The 17722-nt window shown below is 38.6% G+C and overlaps 1 protein-coding gene across 1 annotated transcript; it reads right to left on the reverse strand.

Annotated features, from left to right (window-relative positions):
- Positions 1-3361: 3361 nt before the first annotated feature.
- Positions 3362-4183, reverse strand: LOC110876094 (sphingosine kinase 2-like). Its single transcript, XM_022124274.1, has 4 exons — positions 4111-4183; positions 3950-4027; positions 3718-3788; positions 3362-3553 (listed from the first exon to the last, which is right to left on the reverse strand). The coding sequence occupies exons 1-4, from the start codon at positions 4181-4183 to the stop codon at positions 3377-3379; spliced, it is 399 nt and encodes a 132-aa protein (XP_021979966.1). The 3' UTR covers positions 3362-3376.
- Positions 4184-17722: the final 13539 nt, after the last annotated feature.

Here is a 17722-nt window from a genome sequence, read left to right on the forward strand (position 1 = left end):
TATATTTATATATTTCTTTGTGGGTTTGTGTTCTATGTTGGAAGAGCTTCGCAACGAACAAAAGTGCGTCCAGAACGGAGCTAAGATGAATGAGATATCGATACTCAAAGTTTGATGTATATGAAATATTGAATGCTGAAATAATTAAAGTGGAATGGAAAAGTGACATCTTGTCCCACTTAGACCATGGGGTATGGTGGGGCTTGGGTTGGGACATTTGTTGACACGTGGAATGGGAGCCCCCACACCACTCAAACCCACGCCCATGGGGTATGGTGGGGCTTGGGTTGGGGGCATGAGTTTGGTTTGGCCATTGAGAGCCCGCCATGTCACCTTACTAGCCCTACTAGCCCGCCCCACGCCCGGCTTCAAACCCACGCCAACGGGGCCACGCCCCAAACCCACGCCCCAACCCAAGCCCCCGGGGTGGTGGCTTGGGCGTTTTCAGCCAACCCAAGCCCCATACCCCATGGCCTTAGAAGGAGAGATGAAACTTAATGTGGTATTTAAGTGGGACGCTCCTTCCTTATTGTTCCTTGATAACACACATTAGTGTACTCGCGAAACTCTAACTCGCCCGATGAGCGCAATTTGACGCATTTTGTATTTCGCACACACTATAAAGTTATTAGTATTATTTATTATTATTTGTGACAAAGAAATATTTTTTTCTTACATTTTGGTTTTTCTTTTACGGCGACATATTTGCGACAAAAGGTCATTTATTTTTATTTACTTTTTATTACTTTGTGACACATTTTCGATGAAACATAATTTTTACTTATTGGAACGGATCTAAATACCTAGGTACTTGGGTTCGGGTCGGGTTAGGTATATTTTCGGTTCGATTCTCGGTTATTTTCGATCCGGACCTAAACTTGCTCACCCCTACATTTACAAACATAAAACAACATAAATTTTCATTGGAATAAATTCCATTTCCATTTTGAATTCATTTAAAAAACATTTTACCAACCAAACGGACCCTTAAATTTCTTTTACCGATAGAATTTGATGAAAGTTTTTTAATTACATGTCCACATATAATTGACTAGACACAACTTTTTTTATTGGAAAACTTTCAAGTTTCATTTAATTAAAAAAACAAACGATATCTAAAATAAAAAAAATAAAAAAATGAAGCCGGGGAGTCCTATAAAATATTGTAGTTAGAGCATATGTAGTGGTCTCGTGGTTGACCAAACTACATGCACTACACCTCTCGTCCTATGTGAAATGCAATTTTAGGCTTCCCTTTGTGGTTTAGACCATGAGCTAAGGAGAGGGAGAGATTGGTTGGAGTGTATATTTAACTAATCTAATTTCTTTTTAATTCTAAATCCATTAATTTCACATGCTTTATCACTATTCTATTTTACCCAATTTTCAAGTCTTGATGATATGAACGGCACATGACAAAAGGACGAAACCACTTGGGTGACCACCACATACGATCTTAGAGCATCCTAATACAAGTGTTTTTGTGCCACATGACACTCAAGGTCGTCTTCGAAATACTTCGAAAATCTATGGACCTCGTGCGAAGATAAAATACGGGTCCAAAAAATATAAGCTTTTTAAAAAGAATATACAAAAAGTTTTAAATATATAAAAATGAATTCAAATTTTGTGGAATCACATGCGCATTTGGACAACGAAACGTAGAAAGAAAAAACGTTGTGAAGGTAAATTAAGAAAATACAGAATAATTACGTCGTAACTTTAAAAATCGTTATTTACGATCATGTAAAACCATCGTAAACTATCCAAATTTATTTAGAAAATACACAGAGTTGAAAAAGAAAAAAAAAAGACTTTTTCATAAAAAAAATGAAACACACAAAACTAATTGTAGATCGAATAATATTTTAAGAAATTAACATAAATATCATTTTTAAACCAGATTTGAGGACTATGATTTTCATTTTGATTTAATGTAACACAAAATTAGACAATTAATGTCATTTGCATTTAATGCATAGGTATCAAACATAAAGAAAAAAAAATCAACTAAAGATAAGAAAAAAAACAACTAAAGATGAAGCTATCAAGATTAGAATGCAAGATCTACTTGCTAATAAAGTGATATGATAACCACCAAACTACGCATCTCATCATTTTATTTTCCAGTTTGATACTTATACATTCTAAATTCTATAGCGTAACTTTCTTAAAAAGTAATTTTTGTGCCCCGAAGAGTTTAGACCCTGAGACGTCGCCCACTTCGCACCTCTCTGGGCCGGGCTGATGATACTTGCCTCACACAAGAAAAAAGCATCACTTCTCTCTCCTAAAGTTGTTTTTAGGTATTTTTGTGTAAGAATAAAACCCCCATCTCTTTCCTACACATGAGTGTAATGCGCCTGTATCAATAACTTCTAAAATATATATAAATCATAAACTAGAAAATCACTCCAATTTATTTTTCAATGCAATTTGCCCATTCACTCCAATTTATTTTTCAATGCAACTTGCCCATTCAGAAGATGGCAACATTGATTATTTTCGAAACCAAAGTAAGTAGTCACAAATGTTCACATGTTTTTGTTTATGGAACACAAAACGAATATAAATGAATTAGTTCATTGTCTCTCTATCTTTAATTTACGCTTATGAGATTCATCTTTTTTTATGAGATTGATCTCTAGAAACCTAAAAAAAACTAAAAGTTTCGATAATATTGTTTTGTTTCATATTTTAATGGTAACACCAATGATGCCAAAAAAATCCAGTTACATTAAGTATAATTTATTCACCAGGATTGGAGGTAAACCGATTACTCTTAAAAATTGAAAAGACAAACTCAAATGTACAAAATCAAAGGTTTTCAAATTAGTATAGAAAAAGCACCGAGTAATTCAACATAACCAATTGTGATTTATAATATTTTATTTGTTGATTATTTGTACCATCATATACTAGTTTGAATTTAGCGTTTTATCTTAGGGGGCAAGAAATATAAATTTTGGACAAAAGTAATAGTCACTCTATATGCTTATTGTCTCATAAGGTCCCAACACTAGGATATTGATTGTTCTTAACACTAGGATATTAATTGTTCTTGTTCAATAAGTGTGCCAAATTCAATACTAATTTACATTTGGACATGTTTTCTTGAAAGATGTATAAAATTCAGTTTATTTGAGATTTTATATAAATTATTTTTAATACTCAAGAAAGTATGTCTTCACACAACTGTTAATTTATAGTTTGACTAGAATTTTGACCCGCTGCGCGTTGCGGCGGCGTCGAAAGTTAAATTAACTCGTATTTATACTTTATATTTGATCCGGCTCTTTACTACAAAAAATTATGTCACCGTCGAATGAAAACGTATTTATACTTTATATTTGACCGGCTCTTTACTGAAAAAAAGTTATTGAAAACGTGTTACCTGGCTGTCGATTGCATCTCTCAAGCACCGAAAACGGCATGAATTGGTCTCGAGTGCGAGTGATGTGTAGGTTTTTGCTGCTCTACCTTCAGCAATTACTTGTAATGATGATATAATTATCTGCATTTGATGATAATATTGTTTGTATCTTCTATCAACCTGTGCACATAAAAAAATGTTTCTTGAGTTCTTGGTTTTGTATTCTTGAAAACCAACAGAATAAAGATTGAATCCGCACACGTTACACGTTTTTTTGACTTTGTTAGACACATTATGTTCGTGACGTTAACGTCATTAAACATAGAATTACCAACGAAACTTACATATAAATCCATTCGAGCACTTCCCATCCACCGATACTGCTCAGACTCGATATCTATGTCAGCTATCAGTCCTTTAGAAAAGAAAAAAACATAACATAGAATAAGCATTCTTAATTTAGTACTACATGCATAACCGTGAAGTAAGTTGTAAAACACGGAAAAGCAGTTACTAATGTTGAAAAAACTACAGTTAAAAAGATGAGCATGTAAAAGTTAATTACTTTAATTGGACCCCATGCAAGCATCAAGACACTGAAAAATCTAGACTGCCCTTGCCAGATTGTGGCTACATCCAGAGAGCGTTTATGCCCTGCGAAAAATGGATTATGCAACAGAATTTCAGTTAATAAACAAAAGCAGATTTCTAAAAGAAAATATCATATAAAACTACACCTTGAATGACAACAAGCATAGCATAAGCAGCTGTACAGGGTTGACCAGCTGAATCGAGAAGAGATTTTATCATTCCATTTCCAGTACCTTGATTAACAAACTATTCATGTCAATACAAACATATTTCATACAATCGTACAAATATTCACAAATCACAAATGTATGTTGGTTTCTTTTTTTAACAGCTTGACTCGGTTTGACTGAGTCAAACTGAGTTGAATCAAACCTTGACTCGAACACCAAATTGGAGCCGAACCGATCTTGTACCAAAACTGAATCCCCAATCTTATGTCGTGAAACTGAATCGAACAATCCGAATCCAAAATAAACCCAAAAAAACGTCAAATTTAAGTCCAACAAAATGGATTTAACAACGCCAACTGAAAACAACATACCAGAGTCGCGTGCTGACCCGTAGTCTGCCGCTCACCGGAAAACGGCGCCCCACCGTCGCCGGCGTTAACTCCGGTTGATGCGGCTGCCGCCATTGTTTGCCGTGACACCCCATCCTTCTACGTCACCCAAACCAAAACTGAACCTGCTCAAACCTGAACCGTACCCGATTTTAACCAGATCAGAAACCGGTGTGATTGATCGTTTGTGTGATGGTTGTGATTGATGAGATGAGTGTTAATTAAAAAGTAGAGATATGAGGGGAGAAAACGGACCTGAAAAGTGACGGGAGAGGACGGTGGTGGAAGGGAGGAGAGTGAGGGGAGATGGCGACAGAGTGACGATGCGATTAGGTCTGGCAATAGATCGGAGTGCTAATAGTTTGGAAGATGATCGTCTCCACATGATTATGATTTCAGGTTCTTCTTCACCGAAACGAAACCCTAGGTTTTGATCTGAATCGGCTATGGAGGAACAATTCTTTTCATATGCCTGCCGTGTTTTGTCTGTTTGTCAAAGGGTAGAATGGTCATTTGTCGGTGCCACCGACCTTTTATTTTAAGAGTATATAAATTTGTTAATAACTATATAAAAGTGATCTAAACTCATGGTACATTTTGGCATTTTACTCTTTAATTAACAATAAATAAATGGTTTTAAAACATCTTAACATAGCAAAATACAAATAGTAGAGGAAACTTAACCAAGTATATATTAAGATGGTAACTTCACATATTACTCTTTGCTTTAAGACTACTCAGTGTGAAGAGACTTGATGGGAGTTCATGAAGCATCACGTGACAGCCACGTCAGCAGAGAAGATTTCCCCTTCAAGCCCTAAAAAGCGCAGAGTGAGAAGGGACGTAGAGGACATGTAGCATTCAGATTTTTTTTTTCGAAAAATTTAACAAATCTATTTAATTAATGAAAAATATATAAATCTATTTTTTCACCCAATACATCCCCACCTCGTCACCACTTTATCCCCCTCCACGCCGTGCCAAAAAACCCATGCTGCCTCCATGCCATAGAAAGGGGTGGTGTGCCGGCATTGGAGAAGCCCCACACCCACACTGTTCGGTCTAAGATGACCTATAATTATTTATATGTTATTTTTAACTAGTCTTAAGCCCCCGCGTTGCGGGACAGCGAGTGCAAAACCGTACAACCAGCGTATCTTTGTTTTGTGGGGGGGGGGGTGCGGAGGCGTAAGACGGGGCTAATCGAACGATGACCAAAACCAGTAAAAAGTGTAAATCGAAAACACGAATTTCTAATACCAAGTGACTTACGTGAACTAACACATAAACGACGTTGAATTTATGCCAACACCTTTATTAAAATTTAGGAGTTGTATGATAACTTTATTAGAATTTAGTGGTAGAAAAGTAAATTGTTTAAGGAAAATAACAAAATACTAAAACAGTTAAATTACAGGGGTGAAAATAAAAGTTTACAATAAAAGACGAAATTGCTATTATTCATTGGAATGTTATGAATTTAAACACTATAAATCATCGAACAATTTTATGCATATTAGTGTTGTACTTAGTGCTTATGGGGGTTTTAAAAAAAATTGATTTTTTTACTTTTAATCCACAAGTATTTGAAAAATTACTTTCAACCAAGAAATATTTGATTTTTTTACTTTTAACCCAAAACTTTTTATCTTTTGTAATTTAAACTCACAACTTTTTTACCTTCAACTTTGATCACCTATACTTTTCATCTTTCGCAAATTTTTCGTTTTACGTTTTTTTTCCTAAATTTTCAGAGTTAATACAGCGCAACATGCGTGTGTGGTTCAACGTTTTTACGCTTCGTTCTAAATTTTGCGAGTTAACACGGCGCAACGTGCATGTGTGGTTCAACGTCTTTATGTCATCTATTTTTCCTGTTTGACAAGTTCATTGTAATGTGTGGGTCCTAGATCGACTAATATATTATTCTCTATGTTTTACGCTTCAGTCTAATTTCTTCGCATTAATACGGCGCGATTTCAGTGTTGGTGAATGTTGAGGATGATGTGGCATTGGTGCTATTTGGCATGGTTTTACGTCTCCGCCGCAAGACGGGGTTACTTAATACTAGTTAATACATATAAATAATTTATAGCATAAATTATGATTTTGGCCCCTGTGGTTATAACACTTTACCATTTTAGCCTAAAAAGAAATCTTTTAACATCTGAGCCACAAACGTCTTTTTTTCTAACCCTTTAAGCCCCTAAAAGTAAATGGATGAGGTTAGTATTAGGGGCTAAAAGGGTTAGAAAAGAGACGTTGGGGGCTCAGATGTTAAAAGATTCCTTTTTGGGTTAGAAGGGTAAAAATGATATAACCTCAGGGACCAAAATTGTAATTTACTCTAATTTATAAATAGATAAATAACAAAATAACAAAATTTAGGATGACAAACAATTTGATTCTTGGGGTGCAATGTTTTTGAGTTATTCCGGAACATTATTTACACCATTTTCTCTCTCTATCTCTCTGTAACAACAATAGCAATAAAATTTAAGACGTGTCAGACCCATAATCGTATATGGTTAACCGAATAAAAATAAACATTGAAACGTTAATGTTGAACTATGCACACACGTTACAATGTGTTAACTCACCAATCAATGCATTGCAGTGGCCGAGAAGTTGGTAGGTTTCGACGCACTTGCTATACCAAACGAAAGAGAAAACCCAATTTAAGAAATACAACTTTATTCTAATTCTTATTTTTATTCTTATTCTTGAATACCATATATAATGTTAATTACTCTAGGTTTCGGTTTTTGCAAATCTGATATAGCAATATTAGTCTAGCATTCTTAGTAAAAATCTCTTATAAAAAAACAAAATGAGTAAATATTATATTTAAGGTGAAAAGTCATAGGCCTAATATCTAGATTCATAACCTGTAATGTTTTTGTTCACGACTAAAGGTTTCGGTTTTTGTAAATCTAAATAGCAATATTAGTCTACCATTCCTAGTAAAAATCTCTTCTAAAAAACAAAATGAGTAAATATGACATTTAAGGGGAAAAGTGATGGGCCTAATATCCAGATTCATAACCTACACAAAATTTAAAAGGTTATGTAATGTTATCACCTCTCTACACAAACTCTCACTGTAGTTCTGTACATCGGCCCCCAACCCTAACACAACACCACCACCTAACCGCCACCAAACTATTTTCTCCGTTGGCAACACCACCGTCTTCATCAATGAAGATACATATCCGAGTCCGGCCCACCTCGTGAGGGATGGACCAAAACACCACCGGACGAACATTCTGAAGATCCCCATACCTCAACGTACCGGAGACGGACAACCCAGTAAGTGCGTCCAGACGGATGACGTCATCTCAGTTAACTAGTATAAATACTCATCCAAGTACAAACCAAGTACGATTTCCTGAACCTTCGTCCTACTTTCTCTCTCTATCAAATACCTCACGCCGGAGGGTGGTCGCAGAGGGGCTCTCCCATCTCTGCGGCGAGCCTAACGGTTTTCTCTTTTGCAGGTTCAGGTCCTCAATCTCTCTCCAAGGTCTTTATTCAAATCACAGGCTCTGGCCCTCTGAATTTTGGATCTTCAATTGGCGCCATCCGATTTCACAGCTCACAGTCCTTCACTTTGTGAATTTCTTGAGCAAAGAAACAACTGATCTATGACGGCCGCAGGTTCTTTAAATTTGGGATCCACTGTTGATAGTTCACAAACTACAGCTGCAACAAGTATCATTTCCATGGTTTCCGCTCCTTTGAGCTCAGGACTAGGAACAATGTTACCGTTCATATTTATGCCAACCTCACAGGCATCGGAATTCGATGCGGAATTCCTCTCCAAAAACGCTAGTCTCTTACGATGGTTGAAAGCTCAGCAACCTAGAGATGAACAGCTCCTTGGTTTACGAACCAGGCTCTTTCATGATGAAACACCGGTCTCTACAGGACCATCTCCAGCAATCATGGTACGCATTAATGCTCAAATAAAAACGGCTAATGACCCAGAGCTCACGAAAACGTATCATCCGGTATCAATGACGGCTAAATCTAAATTCAGTGCTCGTATCGTCCATGCTAAGCTTCCTCCGAAGCTCAAAATGCTAACAACAGTGAAGAAATACGATGGCACCACCGATCCGGATGATCACATGTTTGATTTTGATGGAGCCGCACGAGTTGAACAATGGCCGATGCCGGCCTGGTGCTTTATGTTTGCACAAACCTTAATGGGAGCAACACGTGTATGGTTCGATGCGTTGAATGAAGGAGAAATTAATGATTTCGAAGAATTCCGGAGGTTATTTCTTCAAAATTTCAGCCAGCAAAGGCACTATTCCAAAGAGATCACCGAAGTGCATAACATCCGGAGGAAAGATGGTGAGTCTCTGGATAGTTTCATAGACCGGTTCAATCGGGAAAGTATGCAGATCAGCAGGGTGGTTTGATCAACTGAGGATCTCCGGCTTTTGCCATGGGGTCCGGAATAATCAGTTGGTTGAAAAGCTGCACGAAAATCTTCCGAAAACGATGGAAGTATTGATGGAACGCGCCCGGGCGTTCGCTCATGGAAAGAATGCTTGCAATGCGGCGACAGAGACAGATCAAAAAATGTCCTCTTGGAAAAAGAATGGGGGATCCGTGTTTGACAAAGCTCCATCCAGAAGTAGGGGACGGACACACCCCTACAACAGAAACGATCGATCCCAACGCAGAAGGAGTTCAAACTCAAGGTTCTACAATCTGTCGGATCTCTCCAAAACTCCCAATGAAATCCTCATGCTCATCCGGATAAAGTCCAAGCTGTAGTTTCTATGCAGCCTCCGAAAACAGTAAAGGAAATTCAATCCTTAAATGGCAAGCTAGTGGCCCTGCACCGTTTCATCTCCAAAGCTGCTGACCGCACCAATCCTTTCATGAATGTCTTGAAAAGGAGCACCGATAAGGGTCAGATCGAATGGACAACGGAAGCTGATTCCGCTTTTCAGGAGCTAAAAGTTTTTCTGGGATCCCTACCTACCTTAACCGCACCGATAACAGGCGAGACGGTCACCGTATATCTCTCCGCCTCTCATTTCGCCATCAGTGCGGTGTTCGTAGTGTACCGAAACAAGCACAAACTCCGGTCTACTACGTGAGCCGCGTCTTAAAAGATTACGAAACCAGATATTCAATGATAGAAAAGCTGGCACTCGCTTTGGTGCACGCATCAAGGCGTCTCTGAAGGTATTTCCAAGCCTTTAATATAGAAGTGCAGACTAACCTCCAGATTCAGCAGATTCTGAGAAAACCTGAGGTCTCCGGACGTCTTACAAAGTCGGCTAGGGCTCAGTACATTCGACATCACTTACCGAACAAGAGGTCTGGTAAAAGGCCAGGCGGTAGCAGATTTCCTTACTGAGGTTCCCACCGGAGAAAGCGCTAAAGAAAAATTCGTCCTCTCAAAGGTCTGGAATTTATGTACGGACGGAGCCTCTAGTAAGGAGGGGGCCGGAGCTGGTTTAATTCTGATAGACCCGGAAGGGATAGAGTACACCTACGCCCTATGTTTTGAATTCAAAATATCAAACAATGAAGCAGAGTACGAAGCACTCGTAGCCGGACTCCAAACTGCTGCCAAAGCCGGTGCAAGCTCCGTCTTAGCTCATGTCGATTCATTGTTGGTTGCCAATCAAGTTAACGGAGAATACGAGTGTCGCAACCCCCGCCCCCTATCTGCCCCGGGAACGGGCGGCCGCGAACAACAGTGTCGGTGGTATCGGTGTTTATTAATTTGGCAGCGGAAATTACATCAGGACCGTAGTTAGGAAATATTTTATCAGAGTAAAACACCATATTTTATATAAATAAACATATTGGGATAAAACCCAAGTTTTCATTACAAACTGATTTTATAGGGATAAATCCCATTTTATTGAAATAAACGCCTTCTTTTATTTAGGTAACTTTTATAGCCACTTTTCCAAGCCTTCAGTGCTGTCCAGCTGGCTTCTAATTGGCTTTCACATTGTGTTACCTGAAACGCGTTTAAAAATATTTTGTCAGTGGGAAATATTGATGAGTGAATCCCAGTTCAATCAAGAAAAGTTTTATTAATTTAAACAGTATTGAGAACGATTACAATGTTTACATCTACCCACTTACTCATTCAGTACTGTCAATCCTGACTGGTGGGTCATATTACACATTGGCTAACTCTTTGTCCAATGGTAACGTGTTCTACATTTTGTATACAAAACCCCAACATACTGGCAGTAATTGTAGAATTACAAAGACTCAATCACTACTAAATTGCATTGTAAAATGGTTAAGGTTTTGTAAAAACTGTTTACAAAAAGGAGATTACTCACATTGCTGTCTTAGGTTTTCTGTAAGGATTTCCTGAGAATTATCTATAATTTACACAAATGCACCCATGTTAGTATAATAACCCATTTTAACATTAGTAATACCCTCCCCGAGACGGCATTCCAACGACTACGTCGGGCAGAACCACGACAGCCATTACGGAACCCTAGATCAATCAGGCAGCATATCTAATACGTATCCAGGGGTTATGATACTTACAATGGAGCAAAACTTCATTATTTAGGGGGTATTATACCCGAGTATAGTGCCTACTATGTAAAAATTGAGAGAGAAAGAAAGATTTGAGACGGACAGACTGAAGATCCGATGTGTGCAATTTATAGGACTGATTCTTGGGTTCGTCGCGCCCCGTGTAGCACACAGCCAGGGCCTTCACGACCCGCGACGCCAGCTAGGGTAGGCCCTAGCTTGGCTGACTCGGTTCGTAGACTCCACACGTGACCCGACACGTGGCGGCACCGGGTGTCGCCCTAATCTCATGCCGTCGCGGCCCGCGTAGGCAGTAGCCAAAGGCTACGCGCCCCGCGAGGACCCCATTTTTCTGATTTTTAATTAATTTTAATAATATTAAAGGTATTCGGGCCCTGTTTTTGTGTATGGGGGTATTTTAGGACATATTGGGATATTTTAATTATTTTTAGGGTGTCGGAAAATATTTCGAGGGTGTCAGTTTACTTTAGGGTTGTTATATCCTCCCCACGTTGTTTTAGAGCTCGTCCTCGAGATCTACTGGAATAAGTGTGGATATTTCCTTTGCATTTCTGATTCGAGTTCCCATGTATACTCTGCACTTCACTTTGACCAGAACTAATCTCTTGTGCTTGAGGTTCTTGACTTTCCTGTCTTCAATTTGTAGAGGCCTCTCTACAAACTTAAGTTATTCGTTTACCTCTATATCCTTAAGAGGTACTACCAGTGATTTATCAGCTAAGCATTTCTTAAGATTAGATACATGAAATACATCATGTATTCCTGCCATTTCCTCTAGCTGTTGTAGCTGATAGGCTACAGGTCCTATTCTTCTAATAATCTCAAAAGGTCCAACATATCCGGGACTTAGCTTTCCTCTTTTGATGAATCTTACCACTCCTTTCCAAGGAGAGACTTTCAACAATACTTTGTCTCCTACCTGAAATTCTAACGGCTTGCGTCTGTTATCAGTGTAGCTCTTCTGTCGATCACGTGCTGCTTTCAGTCGTTCCTTGACTTGAATAATCTTATCAGTCGTTTCTTGCACTATCTCAGGTCCAGATAGTTGTTTTTCCCTAATTTCTGCCCAACAGACTGGGGTTCGGCACTTTCGTCCACAGAGTGTTTCAAATGGTGCAGCATTGATACTTGTGTGATAATTGTTATTATAAGAAAATTCTATTAAAGGTAAGTGTTCATCCCAATTACCTCTGAAATCAATTACACAAGCTCTAAGCATATCCTCCATTGTTTGAATTGTCCTTTCGTTTTGTCCGTCCGTTTGAGGATGATAAGTTGTGCTTAGATTTAGCTTGGTTCCCATTGCCTTTTGGAAACTTGTCCAAAAATGAGAGGTAAAACGACTATCCCTATCAGAAACAATTGATAAAGGAATTCCATGTAATGAAACTATTTCATTTACATACAACTTAGCTAACGGTTCCATACTGAAAGTTTCATTGATTGGTAAGAAATGAGCTGACTTAGTTAGCCTATCTACAATCACCCAGATTGTATCATTACCTTTCCTTGTTTTGGGTAATTTGGTAACAAAATCCATTGTTATCAATTCCCATTTTCACACTGCCATTTCTAACTGCTGCAGCAAACCTGAGGGTTTCTGATGATCAGCTATAACTTGTGAACAAGTTAAATATATAGAAACATAAGCTGCTATATCCTTCTTCATTCCTATCCACCAGAAATTCTTCCTTAAATCCTGGTACATTTTATCATTTCCTGGATGCATCGTATATTAAGACTTATGGGCTTCTTCTAATATACGGTGGCGTAGGTTTCCTAATTTAGGTATCCACATTCTTTTCTTATGGAATCTCCAAATTCCATCGGTTCCTTGTTCTAATTCCTTGTGACAACCCTCGTAATTCCATGTATCCGTACAATTTATTAACGATAATTAAAGTGCTTAACTGCTCTCTGATTTCTGTGTTATACTTACATGTGCTTGTTAACATACTAGTAGTGTACAGAAAAGTTACTAAATAGTCCGTTATGATTTCCTAAGTGTTGAGAATTAAAAGTGTTACAATATATATATATATATATATATATATATATATATATATAGGACACTTTATGGATTAATTTAGCACTTTAACGGACAACACCCAACCGAACAACCGGACTTTACCCGGAACACAAAAATATTGCCAAACACATTGTTTTTTACTTTTCTGAGCTAGTTAGGGTCCCCGAACACCCTAACACACTAAATATTATATAACACACCATAACCACTAACTAAACACTTTAATCCTAACTAGTTAGTAACTAGATCATTAGAAACCAACCCCATACCCCCCTCGAACCGGATATGTGGGTGGGGACACCCCCACAATTCTTTTCAATATTTTATTTAGGTTGTTAGTGGTTAATGGAACATAATACACTATGGTTAAAGGTGAAACATGGTTATATATGTGCACAAGGGTCATGTATCTTCTCACTTCACAACTCAACATTAGCAAACACTCTCTCCCTCTTCCTTCTCCTTGTTCGGCCGCCACCATACCACCACCTTCAAGCTTCTTTCAAGCAATCCAAGAACATCCAAAGGTGTAAAAGACCCTACAAGTAAGCTTGGTGTATTCGGAAGCTCAAGGACCGCTCTCGTTTTCTTTTATCCATCACTTTCACGCTCTTGAACTCCCCTAGCCTTGTGCTAGTAGTAAGTGTCTTAGATCTTCATACTCTTCATATTTTTGTTGGTTAATAGTAAAAAGAATGGTGAAATATTAAGAAACTCTAAGAACATAAACAAGTCTTTGAACATAAACTAACAAAGTGTTGAAGTAGTGTTATAATGATGAAGAAATCATGATATATTTGTGTTGTTATGCTTGTTGAATGTTGTTTGTTAGTTAAAATGACATAGTCATCATATGGACTTGCTAGATCATGTTTAAAGACATGAACTAGCAAGATGAGAAGGTAAAAATGTGTAGGATGATGGAATCATCCACACATAAACTATGAACTTGAATGAATGAATGAATATTTTCTTGAAAAATAAAGATCAAAGTAGGTTATAATCACGTAGATTAAAGATCTACGAGTGGTTTTTCGAAAGAACCAAGTGAAAAATATAAGTTTCATTAAAACTTGGATCTTACATAAACTAATCACATTTTTAGTGGTTAACAAAGTTAAGAAACACATGTGTAACAAGAAAAATACATGAAGAAACATTTTTAGAAAATATGAACATAAGTTGTAAAGATCCATATTCTTTAAAAAATAAAGTTTTTAAATAACTAATCACATTTTAAAAGGTAACAAGACTTACTAAGGACACTAGTAACTTACTACATATTTTTATAAATCTTCAAGTTCATAAGTTTATAGTTTATGCTTGTTTTTGACAAGTTTGGTAAATAGAGATAGTATATTGTTGAATGAGAATTGTTTGAATAAATTTTTGAAAAAAAAAATGATATGCTAGTAAGCATGGACACCTCCATTTACAAAGGAAACTCTGGCGAAATTTTTCTAAAAATTCAACACTTAGAAAATTTTTTTCTAGCAAGTGTTTACAAACGTATTTTAACCTTGTTTTCAGAATAAACTTCGCCATGATTTTTATTACAAAATACTATGTACCGGAGGTTGATTTTCATAAATAAAGTTTGATAAATATATATTTAGAATATATATCTTATGCTAGAACACTTGTGTGGATACTTGTTTATTTTGTGAGATAGTTATATTATTAGGGTAAAATAATATAACTTGACAATATGTCTTGACATTTGAATTGTGTGGTTTGTGGTAGAAAGTAATGAGTAAATAAACAGTACATAAGATACGTGTTATGCATGAGAAACTGATTGTTATGTGTACCTTATTAGGACGTGCTTGATTTCCTGATTTACTTGAGTAATTAATCTAACCGAGCAAACCAAGGTGAGTTCACACACTTTCTAAGGCATGGGATTCCCGGTGGTTGGGAATGGGTTAAAGAATTAAAAAGAAACCTACATACTTTCAACTACGGAGTAACCCCCACGGCAATTACGCCAACAAAAGACAAACCACGTTTTCCGAAACAACTTAAAACTAATCAACCACCCGTGAATTCACTCAACTTTGTTGTTGACTCGTTGTTACATGCCTTACAGGTCATTAAATGCTTGGAGCTTTCACGAGGAAGGAGTCGTTGTGGGACACGGACTGTTAAGTCCCGTGCTTAATAATTTAATCCTTATGAACCTATTAAACTTACGTTTTGGAACTTTAAACTTATGAACTATGGACTTATGTTTTTTTTGGAATTACGTTTATGCTTCCGCTGTTTAAATTGAACTTGGTTAACTTCCTTTTGGTCACCAATTGTATTGTGGTTGGTTTTATTTACTTAAATACGTTGTTCAATATGATTGGTGGCTCGATCCTGGTCATGTCACGCCTCCAAGCGGTGATACTCCGCATGGTGGAATTTGGGGGTGTGACAGATTGGTATCAGAGCCATTGGTTATAGTGAACTTGGTTTTAAAAAGGGAAAAGCTTTTTGATAAAACCAGACTATAACCGGTACAATGCTCAACGATCCCCAACGACGCTTCGCTCCACGTGCAAGACTCGAGACAATAGGTGGTATGATTTATGTTAAATTGTCGGTTAGATAGTTCACACTATGCATTAGTTAACGTGATAATTGCTATTTGAACCTTGTGTGCTTACTCTCTCCTGTCGTCCCACACTTACGCACTTTCGCGAAACTTTTCTCATTTATGTTGCTTCGTTGTGAAGATCATGAACGGACGCAGAGGACGTATCAACCTAACTCAAGCCCAGCTGACGGCTTTGATCAATGAACGAGTTGCTGAGGCACTCACAGCTGTTCCTGCCGGAGGTATAACCTGCCATATCAACCCATCTTAGGACGTTTAGATCTTACCATCACAAATCAACCCTCATGCTTAACCTTGTCTTTTATTCTCGCACCACAGGTCAACATGCTCAGCCTCCTGTGTGCACGTTCAAAACCTTCATGGATTGTCGACCTAGTACTTTCAGCGGCACAGAAGGAGCTGTAGGTCTTCTTCATTGGTTCGAGAAGCTCGAGTCTGTTTTCGAGATGTGTGAATGCCCTGAAGATCGTAGGGTGAAATATGCTACTGGAACACTCGAAGGTGCTGCGTTAACCTGGTGGAAGGCACATGTTCAACTGCTTGGGTTGGCGTTTGCTAATGCCACCCCGTGGAACGGTTTCAAAGAATTGATTAAAGAAGAGTACTGCAGTCGTGACGACATCCACAAGCTGGATGTGGAATTTTTCAATTTGAAGATGACGGGGTCTGAGATCGAGGCATGCACGAAGAGGTCAAACGAGCTAGCCATCTTGTGTCCTACTATGGTGGACCCTCCCATCAAACGCATTGAGCTGTACCTTAAGGGCTTGGTGCCAGAAATTCAAAGCCACGTAACCTCAGCTAATCTTGGCGCCATACAGCAAATCATCAAGTTGGCTCATCGTCTCACTGATCAGGCAGTTGAGCAGAACAGGCTGCCCAAGCGTATTAGCGCTACTACTTCTGATGCTCCCAATGATTATAAGCGCAAGTGGGATGGAAATTTGGGCAAGGGTTCTGCTTCAGCTCAATCCCAGCAGCGAAAGACAGACGAGTACAGGAGCCCCAGTCAACAGTCTTCTGGGAATCAAGGTCAGGGTGGGTACAAGGGAAATCACCCTAAGTGCAATCGATGTAATTTGCACCACAGCGGGCAGTGCAACAAGGGATGTTGTTAGAGATGTCACAAGCTGGGCCATGAAGCTAAGGATTGTAGGAGCCCGCGTCCTGCGAATCAGAATTGCCAACAACAACAAGCTCCACAGAACCACCAGCAGCAGCAACAGCAGGGCAATAAAGGATGCTATCAGTGTGGCGCTGAAGGCCACTTTAAGAGGAACTGCCCTCAGCTGAACCAGAATCAGAACAACCAAGGAAACGGGAACCACAATGGAAACAACAATGGAGGCAACAACGGAGGCAACACCAGAGGTAACAATAATGGCAATGGCACCCGAGGTCATGCCTTCGTGATTGGTCAGGGTGATGCAAGGAACGATCCCAACGTTGTGATGGGTAAGTTTCTTCTGGATGACTTCTTTGTTACTGTTTTATTTGATTCGGGTGCCGATACTAGTTATGTGTCCTTAAAAGTTAGCCAAATGCTTAAGCGCACTCCAACGCTTCTGAACACCAAACACACGGTAGAAATAGCAAACGGTAAAAGTCTTGAAGCCACACACATAGTTAAGGGCTGTAACCTCGACCTAGCTGGTCAGACCTTCTCTATCGATCTTATTCCTATCGTTCTGGGTAGTTTTGACGTTATTATTGGGATGATTGGTTATCTCGTCAGCAAGCGGAAATTCTTTGCAACGAGAAGATTATCCGCATCCCTCGTCCTGGTAAAGAACCCCTCGTAATTCGTGGCGACAAGAGTGGTGCTGTTGTGGGCATCATCTCCTTCCTTAAGGCCCAGAAGTGTTTGCGAAAGGGCCACACTACTATTTTAGCCCTCGTTTCTGATGCATCCTCAGAAGAAAAGAAGATAGAAGACATTCCTATTGTGTGCGACTTTCCCGATGTATTTCCTGAGGAATTACCTGGTCTTCCGCCTCATCGCCAAGTTGA

This window comes from Helianthus annuus, chromosome 9 (assembly GCF_002127325.2).
Source record: "Helianthus annuus cultivar XRQ/B chromosome 9, HanXRQr2.0-SUNRISE, whole genome shotgun sequence".
NCBI lineage: Eukaryota > Viridiplantae > Streptophyta > Magnoliopsida > Asterales > Asteraceae > Helianthus > Helianthus annuus.